Source organism: Pieris brassicae, chromosome 4, assembly GCF_905147105.1.
Source record: "Pieris brassicae chromosome 4, ilPieBrab1.1, whole genome shotgun sequence".
In the NCBI taxonomy this organism is placed as follows: Eukaryota; Metazoa; Arthropoda; class Insecta; order Lepidoptera; family Pieridae; genus Pieris; species Pieris brassicae.
In genome coordinates this window covers 5,464,893-5,481,069 of record NC_059668.1, presented here as the reverse complement: position 1 = coordinate 5,481,069, position 16,177 = coordinate 5,464,893, and the positions used below count along the sequence as shown (strand labels likewise).

At 36.7% G+C, this 16,177-nt stretch overlaps 2 protein-coding genes across 2 annotated transcripts; one reads left to right on the top strand and one right to left on the bottom strand.

The window, feature by feature from the left end:
* Positions 1-222: 222 nt before the first annotated feature.
* Positions 223-15,306, bottom strand: LOC123708476 (nuclear protein localization protein 4 homolog). Its single transcript, XM_045659203.1, has 12 exons — positions 15,211-15,306; positions 14,632-14,898; positions 14,321-14,484; positions 13,752-13,924; positions 13,378-13,593; positions 12,893-13,085; positions 12,193-12,326; positions 11,477-11,637; positions 3,927-4,145; positions 3,025-3,221; positions 2,575-2,664; positions 223-908 (listed from the first exon to the last, which is right to left on the bottom strand). The coding sequence occupies exons 1-12, from the start codon at positions 15,229-15,231 to the stop codon at positions 893-895; spliced, it is 1,851 nt and encodes a 616-aa protein (XP_045515159.1). The 5' UTR covers positions 15,232-15,306; the 3' UTR covers positions 223-892.
* LOC123708478 (peptidyl-prolyl cis-trans isomerase E) lies at positions 6,393-9,457 on the top strand. Its single transcript, XM_045659208.1, has one exon. It carries the CDS (start codon positions 6,780-6,782, stop codon positions 8,223-8,225), a length of 1,446 nt encoding a protein of 481 aa, XP_045515164.1. The 5' UTR covers positions 6,393-6,779; the 3' UTR covers positions 8,226-9,457.
* Positions 15,307-16,177: the final 871 nt, after the last annotated feature.

The window sequence follows — 16,177 nt, the reverse complement described above, 5'->3', positions numbered from 1 at the left end:
TGAATAAATGATTTTTGACTTTGACTTATTAAATTCATTATATTGTTAATTTTCAATTGAATTTGAATGAAATACAGCAAAAAAATTAAAACACACTTTTTTACCTACGTGATGCGAATTTATAGATTTTTTAAACTATTCCGGAATTGATTGAAAAAGCAATTTATGTGATAAAATGTAAAATACTGCACTATAATAATTTATTGGGAATAAAACACAAAATTGTGTCCTCAGCACACTTGTATTTATGTGAATTCTCTCATATACAACGCTCGCATGCGCTGCTCCTAACTATACATACATTGAGATACTACACTGCACTTTAAAAACAAATTTAACCAAATTCGGGTCATAAATCAGCGTTTTTAATAAGTCACCTATAAGTGGACTTTTATTGTTTTTATTTGAAAGAAACATTCCCAACTGTTTTAATTCTTGAAGCGCAGTACACATGATAGTTATATGACAAAAATATAAGTAGTCCTCTCAGTTGAGGCATATTTGCACATCATTTTAATATTATTCCTTGTAAAATTGTTTAAAAAAACTAAGCCATTTCGGTGCATAGACACTATGGAAAAGATATGTTATATAAGAATGTTGTACTCGAAGCAGTTCCAGACCCTTGCGATGCCTAGTTTAATACGTATATTAACGTATGCACAAATATGCCAATATTATCAGACATTCAAAAAAATAACGTTTAAAATTAAAAACTAAAATTTATTTACATTAACTTATGGATAGGAAAGGAAAACGGAATTTCTCTACGGTACAAATCCTAAACGAAATATAAAATGCTAGCGGCTAAAGGTCCAAACAACGTTGGGTACAAAAATAGGTCCGAGCGGAGACCGGTGATGCTCTTCGTAATAATCACGAGATCTTCAATCTACATTGCGTTGTTTCTGGGAACAATTCAATATTAATTAAACAAAATCAAATATCTCTATGGTTTATTCATACTGGTACAAGAAATTACAGTCCAGAGTTCCGAAGAAATTCACACAGATTAATATATGTATTTATTTATTTATACTTTGTTACCATAATATACAAACAAAAAGTTAGTACATAATAAACATTATTATACAAACAAAAAGTAAGTAGGTTACATACGTTATATGGCAACAGGCGGCCTTATCGATAACAAGCGATTTCTTCCAGGCAATCCTAATATGGCAAAATAAAATAAATAAATACCTACAGAGGGTAAAGTACAAGAAGTGCATAATTAAATAACAAAAAAAAAACGGAAAATAACATGGAACTAAAAATAAAATAATATCCAAAGAAAAAATATAAATAATAATATATATAGACACACATGTAAAAGCTATGCCAAAAGTTAATTGACACACAATTAATATATATAAGTAGTAGTACGATAATTTATTTACAAAAATCACAAACCTGTCCTAACATGTGATTCTGAATCAACGACTTAAATCGCACGCGTTATAAAAAGCAAATAAGAAAAATAATCTAAAGAACTACATAATGAACAATGAATTAATATAATAGACAATTACAAATACTAGAACTTTTATCAGTTCAACGGACAATAAAAAAAAGGTCCGTTAACCAATTCGTTGACGTCGTAGTAGTAACAGTAAATCATATGTGCACTGTTGTAGTCTACACTATTTACACCAATATAACGTAAGTATCCTACTATGGAATTCCTTACCAATTTATATCAGACGAGCTCAGTCCTTAAATGTATTTAAAAAAAATCTTTTTGATATTTTTTCTTCTGCCTTGTAATTACTTACTATTTTACTGTGACTCAATTAACTTTTGGCAGTGCTTTTACATCTGTGTTTATACATATTATCATTTATATTTTTTCTTTGTATTTTATTTTATTTTAATTTTTAGTTGCATGTTATTTTGAGATTTTTTTGTTAATTAATTATGCACTTGTACTTTACCCTCTGTAGGCGTATTTTTTTTAGTCTCCCATATTAGGGTTGCCTTGAAGAAATCGCTTGTTAGCGATAAGGCCGCGTGTAGCCTAATTAATAACTTATGTAACCTACTAACTTCTTTTTTTTGTATAATTATGGTAACGAAGTATAAATAAATAAATAACGATTTTTGTTTGTAATGATAGATATCATCCTTAAAACTACTGAAACGTTTTAAAAAATCTCACAAATATCACCAGACAGTAATATTCACCCCTGAATCTGTGTTCTAATTAGACAAAATATGTCATTTCCTTAAAAATATTCTCTACTTATTGTTTGTTGAAATTAATATAAGAGAATGTCTGCCTCAAATAGTGATAATGTAATAAATAATAATACTATATTATATTTTCTAGAGGTTTTATTTATATTTTACAAACCACATTGGTCTTCAAATGTGACATAACATGATTTAAATTATATTATTCTGTAAAATAAACAAAATAAAGTAGTGAAAACTCCTCGCTCTAATATAGTGGTTTGCTTCCTTGACAAATCTAGTATTTCATTTGTTTTGTATAAGTTGTTATAAAGTTATCAGGATCCTAAATCCTAATTGATATTTATAACTAGTTGTTACCTATATATAAATCATTATTACCTGGGCATCGCGCACATCTCGCAGGAGTCGAGCGGCGCGGCATTGTGGAACGTACACAACTGACACGTCCACACGCCGGATTCAGACGAACTAGAAATACATTGGTAAGAGACAGGAAAATTTATTGGTGCATAAAATGAAAATCCTTCGTATCCAGAAATATGACCAAAACCAACTTCTCAAGTTAGCGTTTTTGGTCAATCTCAATGAAAACTTAAATGTTAATAAAACATGATTTACATTGAAGATCAGATTATCGAAACGCGTTTGAATCAAAAAAAATTTAACTTGGTCCAGTTGGTAAAAAAAAACTTGGTTACACGATGATAGTTAAAAATCTCTCCTGTCTTCAAAACCAGTTTTTTTTTTTTTGGAATAATCGTATAGTTGTTACCACGATAACTCATTTAAAGTCCGTACTAGAATTTCTAGAATAATCGCCAAACTCACCTATTAGCAGCCGGCGAATTGTGATCACAGGCCGCCAGCTGTAATAACGTGGCAACGTGCCCCTCGCTTCGCCATGATTCCGCTGCATCTTCATCTCTTGTCCTGACTGCTTGTAACAACGGCTCCAGTTGCTCTATTGTTAGGGGTAGAGCGTCGTTGGTCGCCAAGTATAGGAGTACGTGGAGATCTGACATAGCCTGATGAGAATAAATTAACTTCATTAGGTAATAGAACGTAAACATAAACGTTTAAAATTTTCATTATTTTATATGTATGTACAGTTAAAAAAAAATCAATGGCGCTACAACCTTTTTTGGTCTGGACCTCAGGTTTCTGTATCTGTTTTCATGATGATTTGTTAATGGAAAATGCAAGTAAGTGATCAGCCTTCTGTACCTGACGCACGCCGTCGACTTTTTGGGTCTAAGGCAAGCCGGTTTCCTCACGATGTTTTTTTCATTCACCGTTTGAGTTGATGTTAAATGCGCACATAGACAGAAAGTCCATTGGTGCACAGTCGGGGATCGAAGCTACTACAACCACTAGGCCAACACAAATTTACAGTAAAACTAACTTTATAAATATATTGCTAAAACAAACTCTTTCAAATTGTGTTTACGCTGTGGTGAATATTTCTATATTATATATCTTATATATCTTTCTAGATGGGTTTCACTTACAACGGTGCTTTTGAGATCTGAAAATTACATTACATTGAGGAATTACATTACTATATGCGTAGGATTAAAACAAGAAATCCCGCAATTTGCAAGAGTTTTCTTTACATAGCCGTAGCCATAACTATTATAATTAAAATACAGGGTTGCTATTTTGTATTTGTCCCAAAAATACTTTGAAATCGTCTTCTATTTTACACTCCTTCCATCATTCGAAAACCATACCTCTAAGAATGACGGCGAATTTTGTATATGTTCATGAAGACCCTTCAGGCTTTGTAAATGGCCCTGCAGTGGACGATTCGCTGGCGGGAAGGTGGCACCGGGGCTGAACCTAGGTTGTGAAGTACTCGGCGCTACCCCGCAAGGCACATCTACTAGCAGGTACGCCACTGGTAACCGTTTCGCTGACACACCCACATCGTTTCCATATTCGTCACGTTCCTGTAATGTTTTTGGAAATATTTTTTTAGTATAGTCAAGACTAAACCGTGTTAAAATTGAGCTCAAAAAGTAATAGTGACTAGGCGATACATTTTAAGTTTTTTTTTTGTTAACAAATATAACCAACGGTAGCTTTAATAATAATAAGCTAACATTACAGATTACTCCAATACGGAAACTATTTACTTTTATGTCACATACAAATATATAAAAAAACAACAAAATATTCAACAGTATAATACATATTTGTTTTCTTTTACAGTATAGGAACTACATGAATCAGACCTTTTGTCCGTTGAGTGAACGGATTGAGTGAACGGAGAGTGACGGAACGGACGGAGTGATTAAAAACGTCTGTTAATCTATGCAGTTCATTAATAATATCCATAAATAGTGTCATGTGAGCTCTATTCGAGAGGTCTATTGTCACAAAGATAATACAATAAGATAGGTCTATAATCATGTATGAAAGAAATCTATTATATTGCCTAAAGCTGATACTAGTCGTTTTAAGTGATAATTTTACTTTGTTCTAAGTAATGTCAGCTTTCAACGATATCCCGTTTACCATAACGTAAGAGTATTCATTAAGAACATAGAAAATATCATTGGTGTACATTCGAACGTCAGGGATGAGAATAAAATGCTTAACTACTAGACTAACACTGCTCTGTAAATTGTACAGTTGAACAAAAGAGAAGCAAGGTGCTAAATCGTTACACATTACGTTTGTTTAAAGTGAAATAAGTTTTGAAGAGCTGTTTGAGTTGTTCCTTCTGTCTCGTTTCAACACAGTACAAGCCGTATTAACTCTAAAATTTCATCCGCATCACCTTAATGCATGACACAAGACAAATTTTGGGAACTGGTGAACTGTGGAATCGACTCCCGGTAGGAGTCTTCCGTGGAAGACACCACCTCCAACTGTTTGAAATGAGAGCTTACTCCTCCCTCAAAGTTCGCCAACACACTCACTAAAATGCGTGTCCATGGTCTACAATTACTCCCCTTTTTAGGCGTCTCGTAGGCTCGTTTGCCATCCTATGCTGTTAATAGAAATAAAAAACAAACCTAATCGAACCCGTGTCGTTTAATAGTATTTTGTAAACTCTTTCTCTGTTAAACCAGAGTACAAAGAACAAAGGAGGATACTAGACTAACCAGAATCATATAATTCCGATTCAAACAAAGACTTTTTGTGCACGGATTACAATGTAGTGTTACTAAAGTAATTTTAACGTACAATTTGTTGCATTTACAATTCTAATAGAAAAATGAAGTCTTTTGTATATCAGTCAGGATATCAATAATAAAAGACCTGGTACAAAACAATGCCGTCGATCTTTTGCGAGAAAAACAATGTTACCATATCCATGATCATTAGCCCTTTTGAAAAATAACTGAAAATTGTCTCCTACATGGAACTATTATAACTGTAAGAATTCCGTAAATAGTATTCATGAAACTCAGCTATAAAAATCATTACATAAGTTGCGTTGCATTAGCGCGCCGATCGATACAACACTGTATGTGAGGGTTGCCAGTAGATAATTACTGTTTTGCCTGCAAACATACTTTATATTTATAACCGGAAATTGCAATACTCTATAAAACAGACCTTAATAATTATATGAACAATAAAAATAAAATACATATAATACATACTTCATCGAATTTGCCTCTTACAAGCTATTAGAAACATTAAAGTATAATTTAACATTATTATATGAATCATCAAATAGGAAGTTCGTAAACGGTCAATTCTTTTAGAGAATAATACGTTTTATGATACTTACTCTACGTAATAAAATATATATTTTTACAAGTTAAGCAAAAAAAGATATTCCGATTCATTTTCATACAAATAGTATGATTGAACTGTAAAAAATTTATGTACTTCAACAAAAAGTACCCTATGTAAGAGAAGTTAATTTTAATATGGCAATCCTAAGTGAACGTAGCAAGTGTTGTGACGTTCGATAAGAGCTGATAAGGCCGACAGCGGCGTGGGCTGACCCGCCCGTCTTAATCATAACGCCGGAACAACGAGAAGTTGAACGCGGGTCGCCCGGAGAGCGCGACACGGTAGCTTTGTAACGACGTCTATACAACGATTGAGAATTTGTAATAAAAATATTTTTTACATGTATTGTGTCAACTAAATATTTAATTTCTACTACTACTGCAACAAAAGAAAGCCAAATTTTACGTGATAGTAGAGATGTTTTTGGATTATAAAAAAAACATGACACATTTTTTGACTATCGATTAAAAGAAATGAAATTGATCAGGCGTGTTATAGTTTGATTTCATACTTTTGAAATTTTGCACAAACGCAATAAATGGACGCTTTGACAAATGTACTCCGCCGGTAAATAATCTGTTGATCGACCGACATGAAGCCCGGCGCAGAAGCGGAAAACAACATGGCGTATGTACACAAAACGTAACATGATGTGGCAATCCACATCAATTCCAATAGTTTAAGTGAATATTTAGCTTTATTTTTTATTCGGGTGTCGAGAGAGTGCTCATAAAATGTGATCGTAGTAAATGCACGACGGCGAGGCGGACGGCGATCCTTTCATGTCCGCCGTCACGTAGCACGGAGGAGCGTCCTCCGGCAGCGGAGCGATGGCCAGCTCGCTGGACGACCTGGAGGAGCTCGCGCTCTGCTCTTGCTGCAAGCGCGTCTTCGACGACTCCGAGCGGCCACCCAAGGTTCTCTCGTGTAAGCACTACTTTTGCCTGGCGTGCACCCGAGGCGTGTTGGACGCCGGCCGGGAGGTGCGGTGCGTACACTGTTGGAAGCGGACGGAGTTGCCTGACGGTCGTCCCGAGGCTCTGCCCACGCACGGCGCCGCCTTGGCCTTGGCCCGCCGGCTCAGCCCCGACCCACCCTGCACTGTGCACGCGCTGCCCGCCCTATGGTGCGCCGCCTGCGGCGTGCGCGCCTGCCGTCTGTGCGACCACGCACATCACGCGCACGCTTTGCGCCCGACACGCGAGGCCCGCGCGCTTTTGGCCCGTGAATCTCGCCTCCTCCAATCCGATCTGCAGAGACTGGCTGTGCGACAAAGGGACTCCTTGCTCCGCGCTCTAGACGCCGCGACGGCGATGAAAACACGTCTCGAAGCGGAACTGGCGCTACCTCTGTCCCCAGTGCCCGCCCCGTTCGACAGACTAGTCGATGAGGGCTTCTCCTTGGCGACGGCCATGTCAGAACGTGAACGTCTCCGAGCCCGCCACGCCGACGCCTTGTTGCAGTGCCGTCTCGACGATTTAATTAGAAATGCAAACGTTCCCCTCGATTTCGAATTGCTTCGGCGTGCCCTGTCGGGCTTGGGCCCCGGCGAGTCATCTCCTCCCATTTCCGGAGAAGAAGGGCGCGATCCCGTCCTCTTCTTGGCGAATTATTGCATGGCTCAATTGTACACGAGGCACTGCCTGGTGCGACGCGCTCAGCCGTCGGACGTGATCGACGGAGTGGGCGTGTTGGAAGCAGACGCAACCCCCGAGGCGGCCTCACCAGCGCCCAGCACTGCCGCGCTGGGCTCCCCGATGCTTCGCAACCCCTCCACGTATCCTTTGTTTTATTTTAACATAGAAATAAACGGAAACCCGTTCGGACGTGTAGTTATAGAAGTACGTGATGATGTCGCGCCTCGAATGGCACGTAATTTTTCCGTTTTGGCGACAGGCGAACTGGGCGTCGGTTATCGTGGCTGCACCGTATTCCAGTGTTGGGAAAATGAAAGCGTTATCACGGGAGATTTTGAGCTCAACAACGGCCGCGGCGGACGTTCCGTGTTTGAGGAAAGCTATTTTATGCCAGATGATACTAAGATGGTGGCCGTTCGCGGGTCAGTTGGAATGCGTCGATCGCAAAAACGTCACGATAACTTGGGGTTAGTGGGATCACAGTTTCGTATTATGCTGCGTGAGATGCGTGGGTTTACTGCTATTTTTGCTTTTGTCGTGGAGGGCCTGGAATTAATTGATAGGCTGAGTAGGACCGGTGATAGTGCTGGTAAACCTCATAGCTCCATTCTCATAACCAGTTGCGGCAAACTTAACTGAATACCAATCTGTTCTCTCTCCGAAGACCCGAGCATATCATGCCCAAAGGATATAAACTAATATTTCGAATAACGCGTACCTATTTTTCACCTCTAATCGTCGGACCAAACTTGTCGTTTTGTCTACAAATTTTTTATTCCTACTATAAGCTATTTTTATAAGTAGAATTTTCAAGTATTTACACGGTGTAATCGAAGTTCGTCGGCTTGAGCTTCTGTAGTGATTTCGTTCGCATAATATCGGTGTTATAATATAACTACTATAGGGTAGTGCGTCGCAGCGTTGGTCGTATTGTCGTGAAGATGTCATGTCGTATGAGCAGCAACCGGATAACAGGGATATCATGCGTTAGCCGGCTCGCGACGCCGGTTAGCCACTCGTCTCGTATCGTCCTAGATATTAAAATGTGTAGGATAGGGTACGGCAACGCTATTGGTCTACTCGTCTGAGCGTTACATAGGCCTATATAGGTTCCTTACTTTCTAAGCGCGCCTGTCGCTAAGGTGGAATAATCGATTCTATTTTATCGTGACTCGCAAATAGTTTTAAGAAAAACGATTATATTTTGATCATACTGTGTGTGTTAATATAAATGTTAAATGTTATAGAGAATTTATTCTTATTGTTAGCCAAACCTCGAAAGCTTTCGTAGCCACGGAGGCTCGTCGTATACTAAATCGGTCGGTTAGAGTCGTCTAGAATAGATTTATATTTACAAACAAACGTTACCTCTCGGAGAATAATTATATTGATGTATTTACGTGGTGATTTACTTCAGTAAGCTATGATAACCGTATGATTAAGACTGTGATGATAAGCGTAGTGGTGCAGTTTGCTGTGGCACAGAGTGCCGCGAATGGTCAGTGCCTGCTTAAAATTTATAATAGATTTACTATTTATTGTAACGTCGTATCTTCGTCTTATTCGCGCGCTAGGCCCATACTCGGAGAATGGGCTCTTTTAGTCGATAGGTCATTAGGACCGCAAGCTTTATTGTACCGTCGAAATAATTGTCCACGATTTTGGGGGCCCATTACCACTCCCTCCGACTCGGACGACTTTAATGTTGAAATTTGTATATTTATTGTATTAATAGTTTAATTTACGATATAGTTTATGCAAATCTTAGTGAAATTTATTTATCGGCCACAACGACCATGTTGAAGCCGGACCTTATAACATTGTTAAATGCAGACGTGGATTCGTGATAAATAAATATGTGGAGCAATAAACGCACCGTTTTATTTTGAACCCATTTACATTAAATCATTTTTAAATTGAAGAAAACTCCTGTACGAAGTTTAAGAATATTTCTGTATGTAGTCAGTATTAAGATATTTAAAACTCATTTCGTCACGTGAATGTTTTGCTTAAACATTAGAGATTTTTTTTAAATTATTACTAAACTTACTAAGAAATTACTAAACTAACAAAAATGCTACTTTTGCTACAAAAAAACATTAAAAGTGTAAATCTACCGACAGTGTAGCTTCATCTAAATACCATTAATGGTCATTATCTTATATTTCTAACAATATTTTTCATAAATTCCACATCAACTATTAAGATATACGAAGGAATACTCATGTGTGGTATTTATACAAAGGCTACATTTTTCAGATCCTTGATACACAGGCAATAAAGGCATAGTTAAATTGTATTGTGCATTCAATGAGCTCTTATTACAAGATATTAAACTTCAAGTTCAATGTCAAATAGAATGAGACCGAGAATGAGAATAGAATTATTTATTCTCTAGTTGTGAACATGACTTTTGCAGTACAAAACCTATAGTATATAAGGTAAATTATTCTCCAAGTTCATTAATATAGAAACGTCACCAAATTATGCTATAGACGACCAATAAATAAATATATTAAATTAATTTGAGTAGTATTAGTATCTTAAAAAAATATATTTATAATTTTCTTACAAAGCTGAAGCGAATGATCGCGCTAATCTCACGGACTACTGGATCGAATTTAAAAGTTCTGTTATATTAAATTGGAAACGTAAAAGTATATATCTTGCCGAAGCCGCGCTCAAATTATTTGAAGAGGTCAATTAGGTATGAGGGTGTGCAACTATTTAATCAATTACCATCTAAAATTCGCAATATTAGCGCGTTTAACAAATTTAAGGGGGCATTAAAAATGCATGTCAGAGTGAATCTACTAGACTGAAATTGGGACGTGTAACTCGCTCGTATACATGTTTCTAATGTAAATAAAATAAAATATTGTAATGAGAAATAAAGTTCTTTAAACATTTGCGTGTATACAACGTCAGGTTACTACAATTAGATGACTTCGACTCAAACAACGGAGTATTTTATCAATTCCTGTGCTGCGTACAAATTATGAACGATCCAGTCGTTGCTGCCCTTTAAAACTTCTAAGAAAACTATGTATTAAGGTTGACTCACTTTTTCTTTTACAGTAATGCATTATTTTCGAAGGTAATTAAACGTGGTATGAATCCTTGTTCACATAAATTCATCACAAGGTGTTTACTAATTAGGAATTATCAGTTTAAAATAAAGTGTCACACGGATATGTACGCAGGGGAACCACGGGGAGCAGTCTAAAATTAAAGTACAGCAACTTCTAAAACGACTGTAATGTATTCAAGAAAAACTTGTTTGCTAAAAATACACAGATCACGCCAAGAATGGCTACAGTATATAAATACTTATTGTAACGTGACATAAGGGAGTCGCACAGCACGCGCAGTCTCAAATCTTAGAGCGAGTACACATCGGGCGCTCGGCCTTTCGTTGGACGCGCGTTGGTAGCTAACATACACCGCGCTTTGCAGTCGCTTAACGATAATTACATCTTCTTTAAAAAAAATATGAACTTTTATATTGGGGCCTTTCCATATTCCAAATAGCTGGTCCATAGAAATCCGTATCAAAATTATGGTTCTCCATTTTCGTCAACGATCGTCCACTCTTTACGAATGCGCGCGTTCGAATTTACGACAATATGGCCGCTCAAGTATCTTGAAGCGCGCGGCTAAAGCTTGCGCAACGCGTTCTGACCAAAATCAGTAAACGCGCGCCACGCTCGTGTAAACATCAATCAGACCTCGTAGTCCTTACAACGCGTTACCAAAGCGCGCGCTTCAAAACGCCTATCTGTACTCGCTTTTAGGGTGAGAATCGGAAACGAGTCAAAATTCAACTGATTTTGACGCACAGGAGTCACAGTTAGCGCTAAGACTGGACTTGGTATATCTTATAATCCTACCTTATAGTAAACATCAGGAACATACTGCTGCGGCGTACAGTCCCGGATGTAGCCGAGATCGGGCGCATCGCGTGTTGGCACAAGAATATCATCACGGACTAGCGCCGCGCACTGACCAGAGACCTGGTATCCTTCCAGGTGGATCTGGTTCTGGCTGTCACCTATTATCATTTGATAGTCGTCATTAATCCTGTGTTGATTTATATATTTATTTAAGTTCACCACATCATATATAACGCTATATGTACAATATATGTTACAGTTACACTTTGCCTATGTTCATTGAAATATTTGATTGGCTTAACTGGTTTCATATCAAGAAAGAAAGAGCACATCCTTATTTGTCTCTTTAGTGAGCTAAAAATTCAGCCTTAACTATACAGTAAAAATATTATGGGGGGCCGTTTAAGTATTACGTAAGCAGATTTAATGCAATTTATTTTCCCCCCAACCCCTCTCTCCTCCTGTCAGCAAATGTAAGCAAAGCTCTCAAAAATAATAGTACATAAACGTATTATTTTTTTGTAGGGATCCTCGAAAATGCATTTTGATTTCAAGCATAGACAATGTTTGGGTAATATGTGTAAAAAAGTAAATAATTACTGTTGACGTAATCACATAATAAGAAAATAAAAGACCCCTCCCCATTATGGTGCTAATACTCGAACGACCCCATGGACTTCATCACGCTAATTAAGCATCACGGTTAAATTTACCTGTAACACACACAGTGACGAATTTTGATCCAAAATATCCGGAAGACGCATGACGACAGGCATTTGGATGTTGGTTCTGGTAATGACCCGCCATTATACATTCTTGAGCAGACAGGAAGTGTGTATCCATGCCTCTGTAAAAAAATGTATTTATTTAGCTTTCTTTATTTATCATCTATTGTACGAATGAATTATTACTACTGATAGTGGCTGAGGACTTAAACTACGTGGCCTTTACAATGGTTGGCAGAATACAAAATACCATCTCTATCACCTCGACGTCCGTCGTTCCACGACTTAGGGTCCTTCAAGAAAAGAGCCGGCAATGCGCTTGCGAGCCTTCTGGCAATATGAGTCCATGGACGGCGGTATCACTTAACATTACTTATCAGTGTGCCTCCTGCCCGTTTGCCTCCTATTACAAAAAATCGATTTTACATACAGTTTGTAAATAATACAGGAATTCAATTCGTCAAATGGCATTTTTTACTTTCGTTTCGTTCCAAATACGCTTACAATGCCGCTTATAATGATAACAATTTGATTACGACATATAACTATGCCTATTATCACAAATATGGTTCTAAAATGTCTGCCCCACCCACTGGGATTTGGGCCGCAATTTCGTTAGTTACAGCCCCTTCATGGATTGGATAACGCATATGCTGAATTATCCGGGGTTTTGTCACTAAGCATTCACCTGACTGTCTTCACAGTTCCAGCTGCTAAGTCCAAAGGCATAAGATCAGTAAACACCCAGCCCACGCGTCTCAGTCCAAGACGCGAAGCAATCTCATTGAGCAACTGTTCTTTGTCATCTGGGGCTAAAGCAATGTGATCCCTGGAGCATTCCTGAGGAGGCTCATATATCGCGGCCACGCGGGAGCGAATGCCTGTCAACAAACTTTTATCTTAACACCTTACTTAAGCTTTTAGTTATTACATCAGCAAAATAAAAGAAAAAAAGTGTACTATTACAACTGAAAATAATTCATGTATGATTCACCGTGACCACGCATGCTGTAAAGCACGCGAAACGTCGGAAACATTTAAATTTAAAAATATGTAAATAATTATAACTTTATAATAATAATACATAGCTTCAATCCGTTTAAAAAGTGTTTTCTTAATAATTGATTTATTTTCAATAAGAGTCTTGTATTAAAACATATACTCTACACTTACCCAATGGTACATCTGGGTGGCTCTCATACTGTCCATACAAAAATCCAATACGTTGGTGGCCCGTGGCTCGCCAATATGCGAGAAATCGGTCTACTGGCGCCGCGTGCTCCAATAGCACATTGTCTACGTGACGATAAGGTTGTCTATTTAACGTGACCGCGCCTGGTTGACACGTAGAACAGATTCCACGCGGCCATGGCGGATGTTCTTTGCACCCTTAAAATATAGTTCCATATGAAATATTAATAATTAGTAGATGTATATATAAGATGTAAATATAAATATACTATGCATTTGTAGTATTTCTGCAAAAACATTTTTGATGATGGAACTGAGAGAGACAGGAAAGTAAGCAAAAAGAAACACATTTTTACCTGGCTTAATTTTACAAGACAATTCGTCTAATGAAATGAATTTCCCAGATGTCATCTTACGTAAATATGAGTGAAAGGAGATGTGTTTAATATTATGTTCCTTGAGGTAGTTCTCGTCCCAGGGTTCCAAAGGAGAACAGTGAACACAGCATCCTTTTGAGTTATGCCGACATCTGAAGAACATAATTGTAAACAATATTTATATAATTTTATATACATCATTTGACATTCCTTAATCAAACATAAAACAAAAAGCACTAGTTGGGACTTAATTTCTAAATTTTTAATATTTGTAGAAATAAAATTCATACATTTTTCTAGAGCTTAATTAAACAAATATTCTCTGAGACTCTTATCAAGGACCTAAGCACCCACCACCATGTGCATGAGCCAGTAATATCATTGACATATAACATCATATCACCTTACAGAATCTAGACTGGACATGGTTCTATATAAAATTGACCGGTATAACTGTTTGTTTATCCTCTAGATAGTATTTGTTTGTTTAGAGCAAGAACCCTTTCAAACAATTATGGTTGCCATTAGGTATTACATATGACACTTACAATTTTTCATCCCTCTGCCGTTGTATATTGCCTGACATTTGGTACAGTTGTAAATCAACTTCATCTTCTTGAGGACCATTTTGTTTTTTAAGGCCTTTTGTTGGTATTAAAGATGCTGATGATGTTGAAGGTTTGGCTTCAACGCCAAATGATTTATTGGTAGTCTGTAAGTTAATTATATTTTTAAGTAACTTTACATCAATGTTAAGTTTTATTTTTAAACAACTAACTAAGCACCATTTAAACTTATCTAATAAAAAAGATGTCCATTTAGGACAGGATTAGGAATTTTAAAAATGCATTGATCATACCTCAATGCTTGTAGAAGGTTGATCAAAGAGTACAGCTCCATTTACTGGACTCATGTATATCATATCTCCATGTTGTAATCCATACTCTCTAAGTTGACGAGATTTGCTCGATATGATCTCTTCTTTATGAGCGCGATCCTTATGAAGTGAGAAACCAAAGGTGTTCAGGTGGAAGATCTCATACACTCGTTCAAACAACTTTGCTGTCACGTCAGAGTATAACACCTCGACACGGTTCGTGCCCTCCGATGACTGCACACGGAGTGTCTGCGAATACACGATTGCAAGAGGTCAACCACTGTAGCGATATAACGATATGACAAAGCATTCAAATTTTGCCGAGTCATCAGTTTTTTAAATTACTTTAAACTATACAAGTTACTAAAGTAATCAAATAAATTTACTTTATTGCATTATAACAATAAAATTAGTAACTACAAGATTAAATCCACAAATTCAAAAACCTGAACCTAGTGGTGTAAACCTTATTCTTCAAAACGTAAGCAAAACGTAGGATATAATAGCTATCGTGTATTTGAAGATGCAAGAGTAAAAATGTAATTAAAATAAATGTTTTACCATTTTCTTTGATCCAGACATAATGTTTTCCAAAATAATTATTTCACAGCACTATGTTGACATGACTTATCAAATTGAACTTGATGTTCAAGTTGTTAATACTTAGAATCTTATGACAATGACTATACACAATAGCCAATTGTCAATAGCGATTGCTTTTCTGCGTTCCGAAAATAAATATTAATACTAATGAATGAAACATTATTTTATTTATTTGACATGTTTCTAATTCAAAAATTATTATTTGTATACTTAACAGAATAACCAAGCTTAAATTAGTATGGGAGTGACATTAGTTCTCAAGCCCGTACTTAGCATACTTTTTTCCCCCCATTTCTTGGCCTGCACGGTTTGTGCGTCAGACATGTTTCTGCATTTAATAGTTTAAATAAAATAATGGAGAGAATTTCACTGACTTTAAAATAAAGCCGCATTTAGAATATAAAATTATTAACTATCCATTTATGTTTTTGCGTATTATATCAAATGACAAATCTACTATTAATTTCCCAAACAAAATATTAAACGATTGCCATATTTCTCTTTAATCGAATAATTCATACGTGCATACGGGTACTGTTCTCCATTTGAGTAGCTTACTGACTACTAGGCTCTATTCTGTCTATGGTTTACGATTTACTTTTTTTATTACTTTACCTTCCTGTCTGGCTAAAATTCTCTTTTTCTAAATCTCTTCCATAATCTCATGAGAGATAAATATTTTGCTAAATGTTAGTTCATTCAAAGGCCAGAACAAGAAATTAGAGGGCTAATATCTACAAAAAATAAGGATGCCTGAGATAATCACTACTATACCACAAAAGTCCTCAGTAGGTGCTTGAATAACAATAACTGATAACAAGCTTTCTTTAACTATAAAAAGCCTTTTTTTACTAGAAGAAAGCCTTTGTAACAAATAAAGAACTGGAATTATCTATAAAATGTCCAAAGCCGAACCATGATTTGT

Excerpts from the sequence above, each read along its gene's own strand:
- LOC123708478 (XM_045659208.1), top strand. The coding sequence starts at position 6,780 with ATGGCCAGCTCGCTGGACGACCTGGAGGAGCTCGCGCTCTGCTCTTGC.
- LOC123708476 (XM_045659203.1), bottom strand. The coding sequence starts at position 15,231 with ATGTCTGGATCAAAGAAAATG. Across the intron at positions 11,638-12,192 it reads CGTCACTGTGTGTGTTACAG|GTGACAGCCAGAACCAGATC; the intron begins GTAAATTTAACC and ends AAATGATAATAG. Across the intron at positions 4,146-11,476 it reads TTCCTGATGTTTACTATAAG|GAACGTGACGAATATGGAAA; the intron begins GTAGGATTATAA and ends AAAACATTACAG.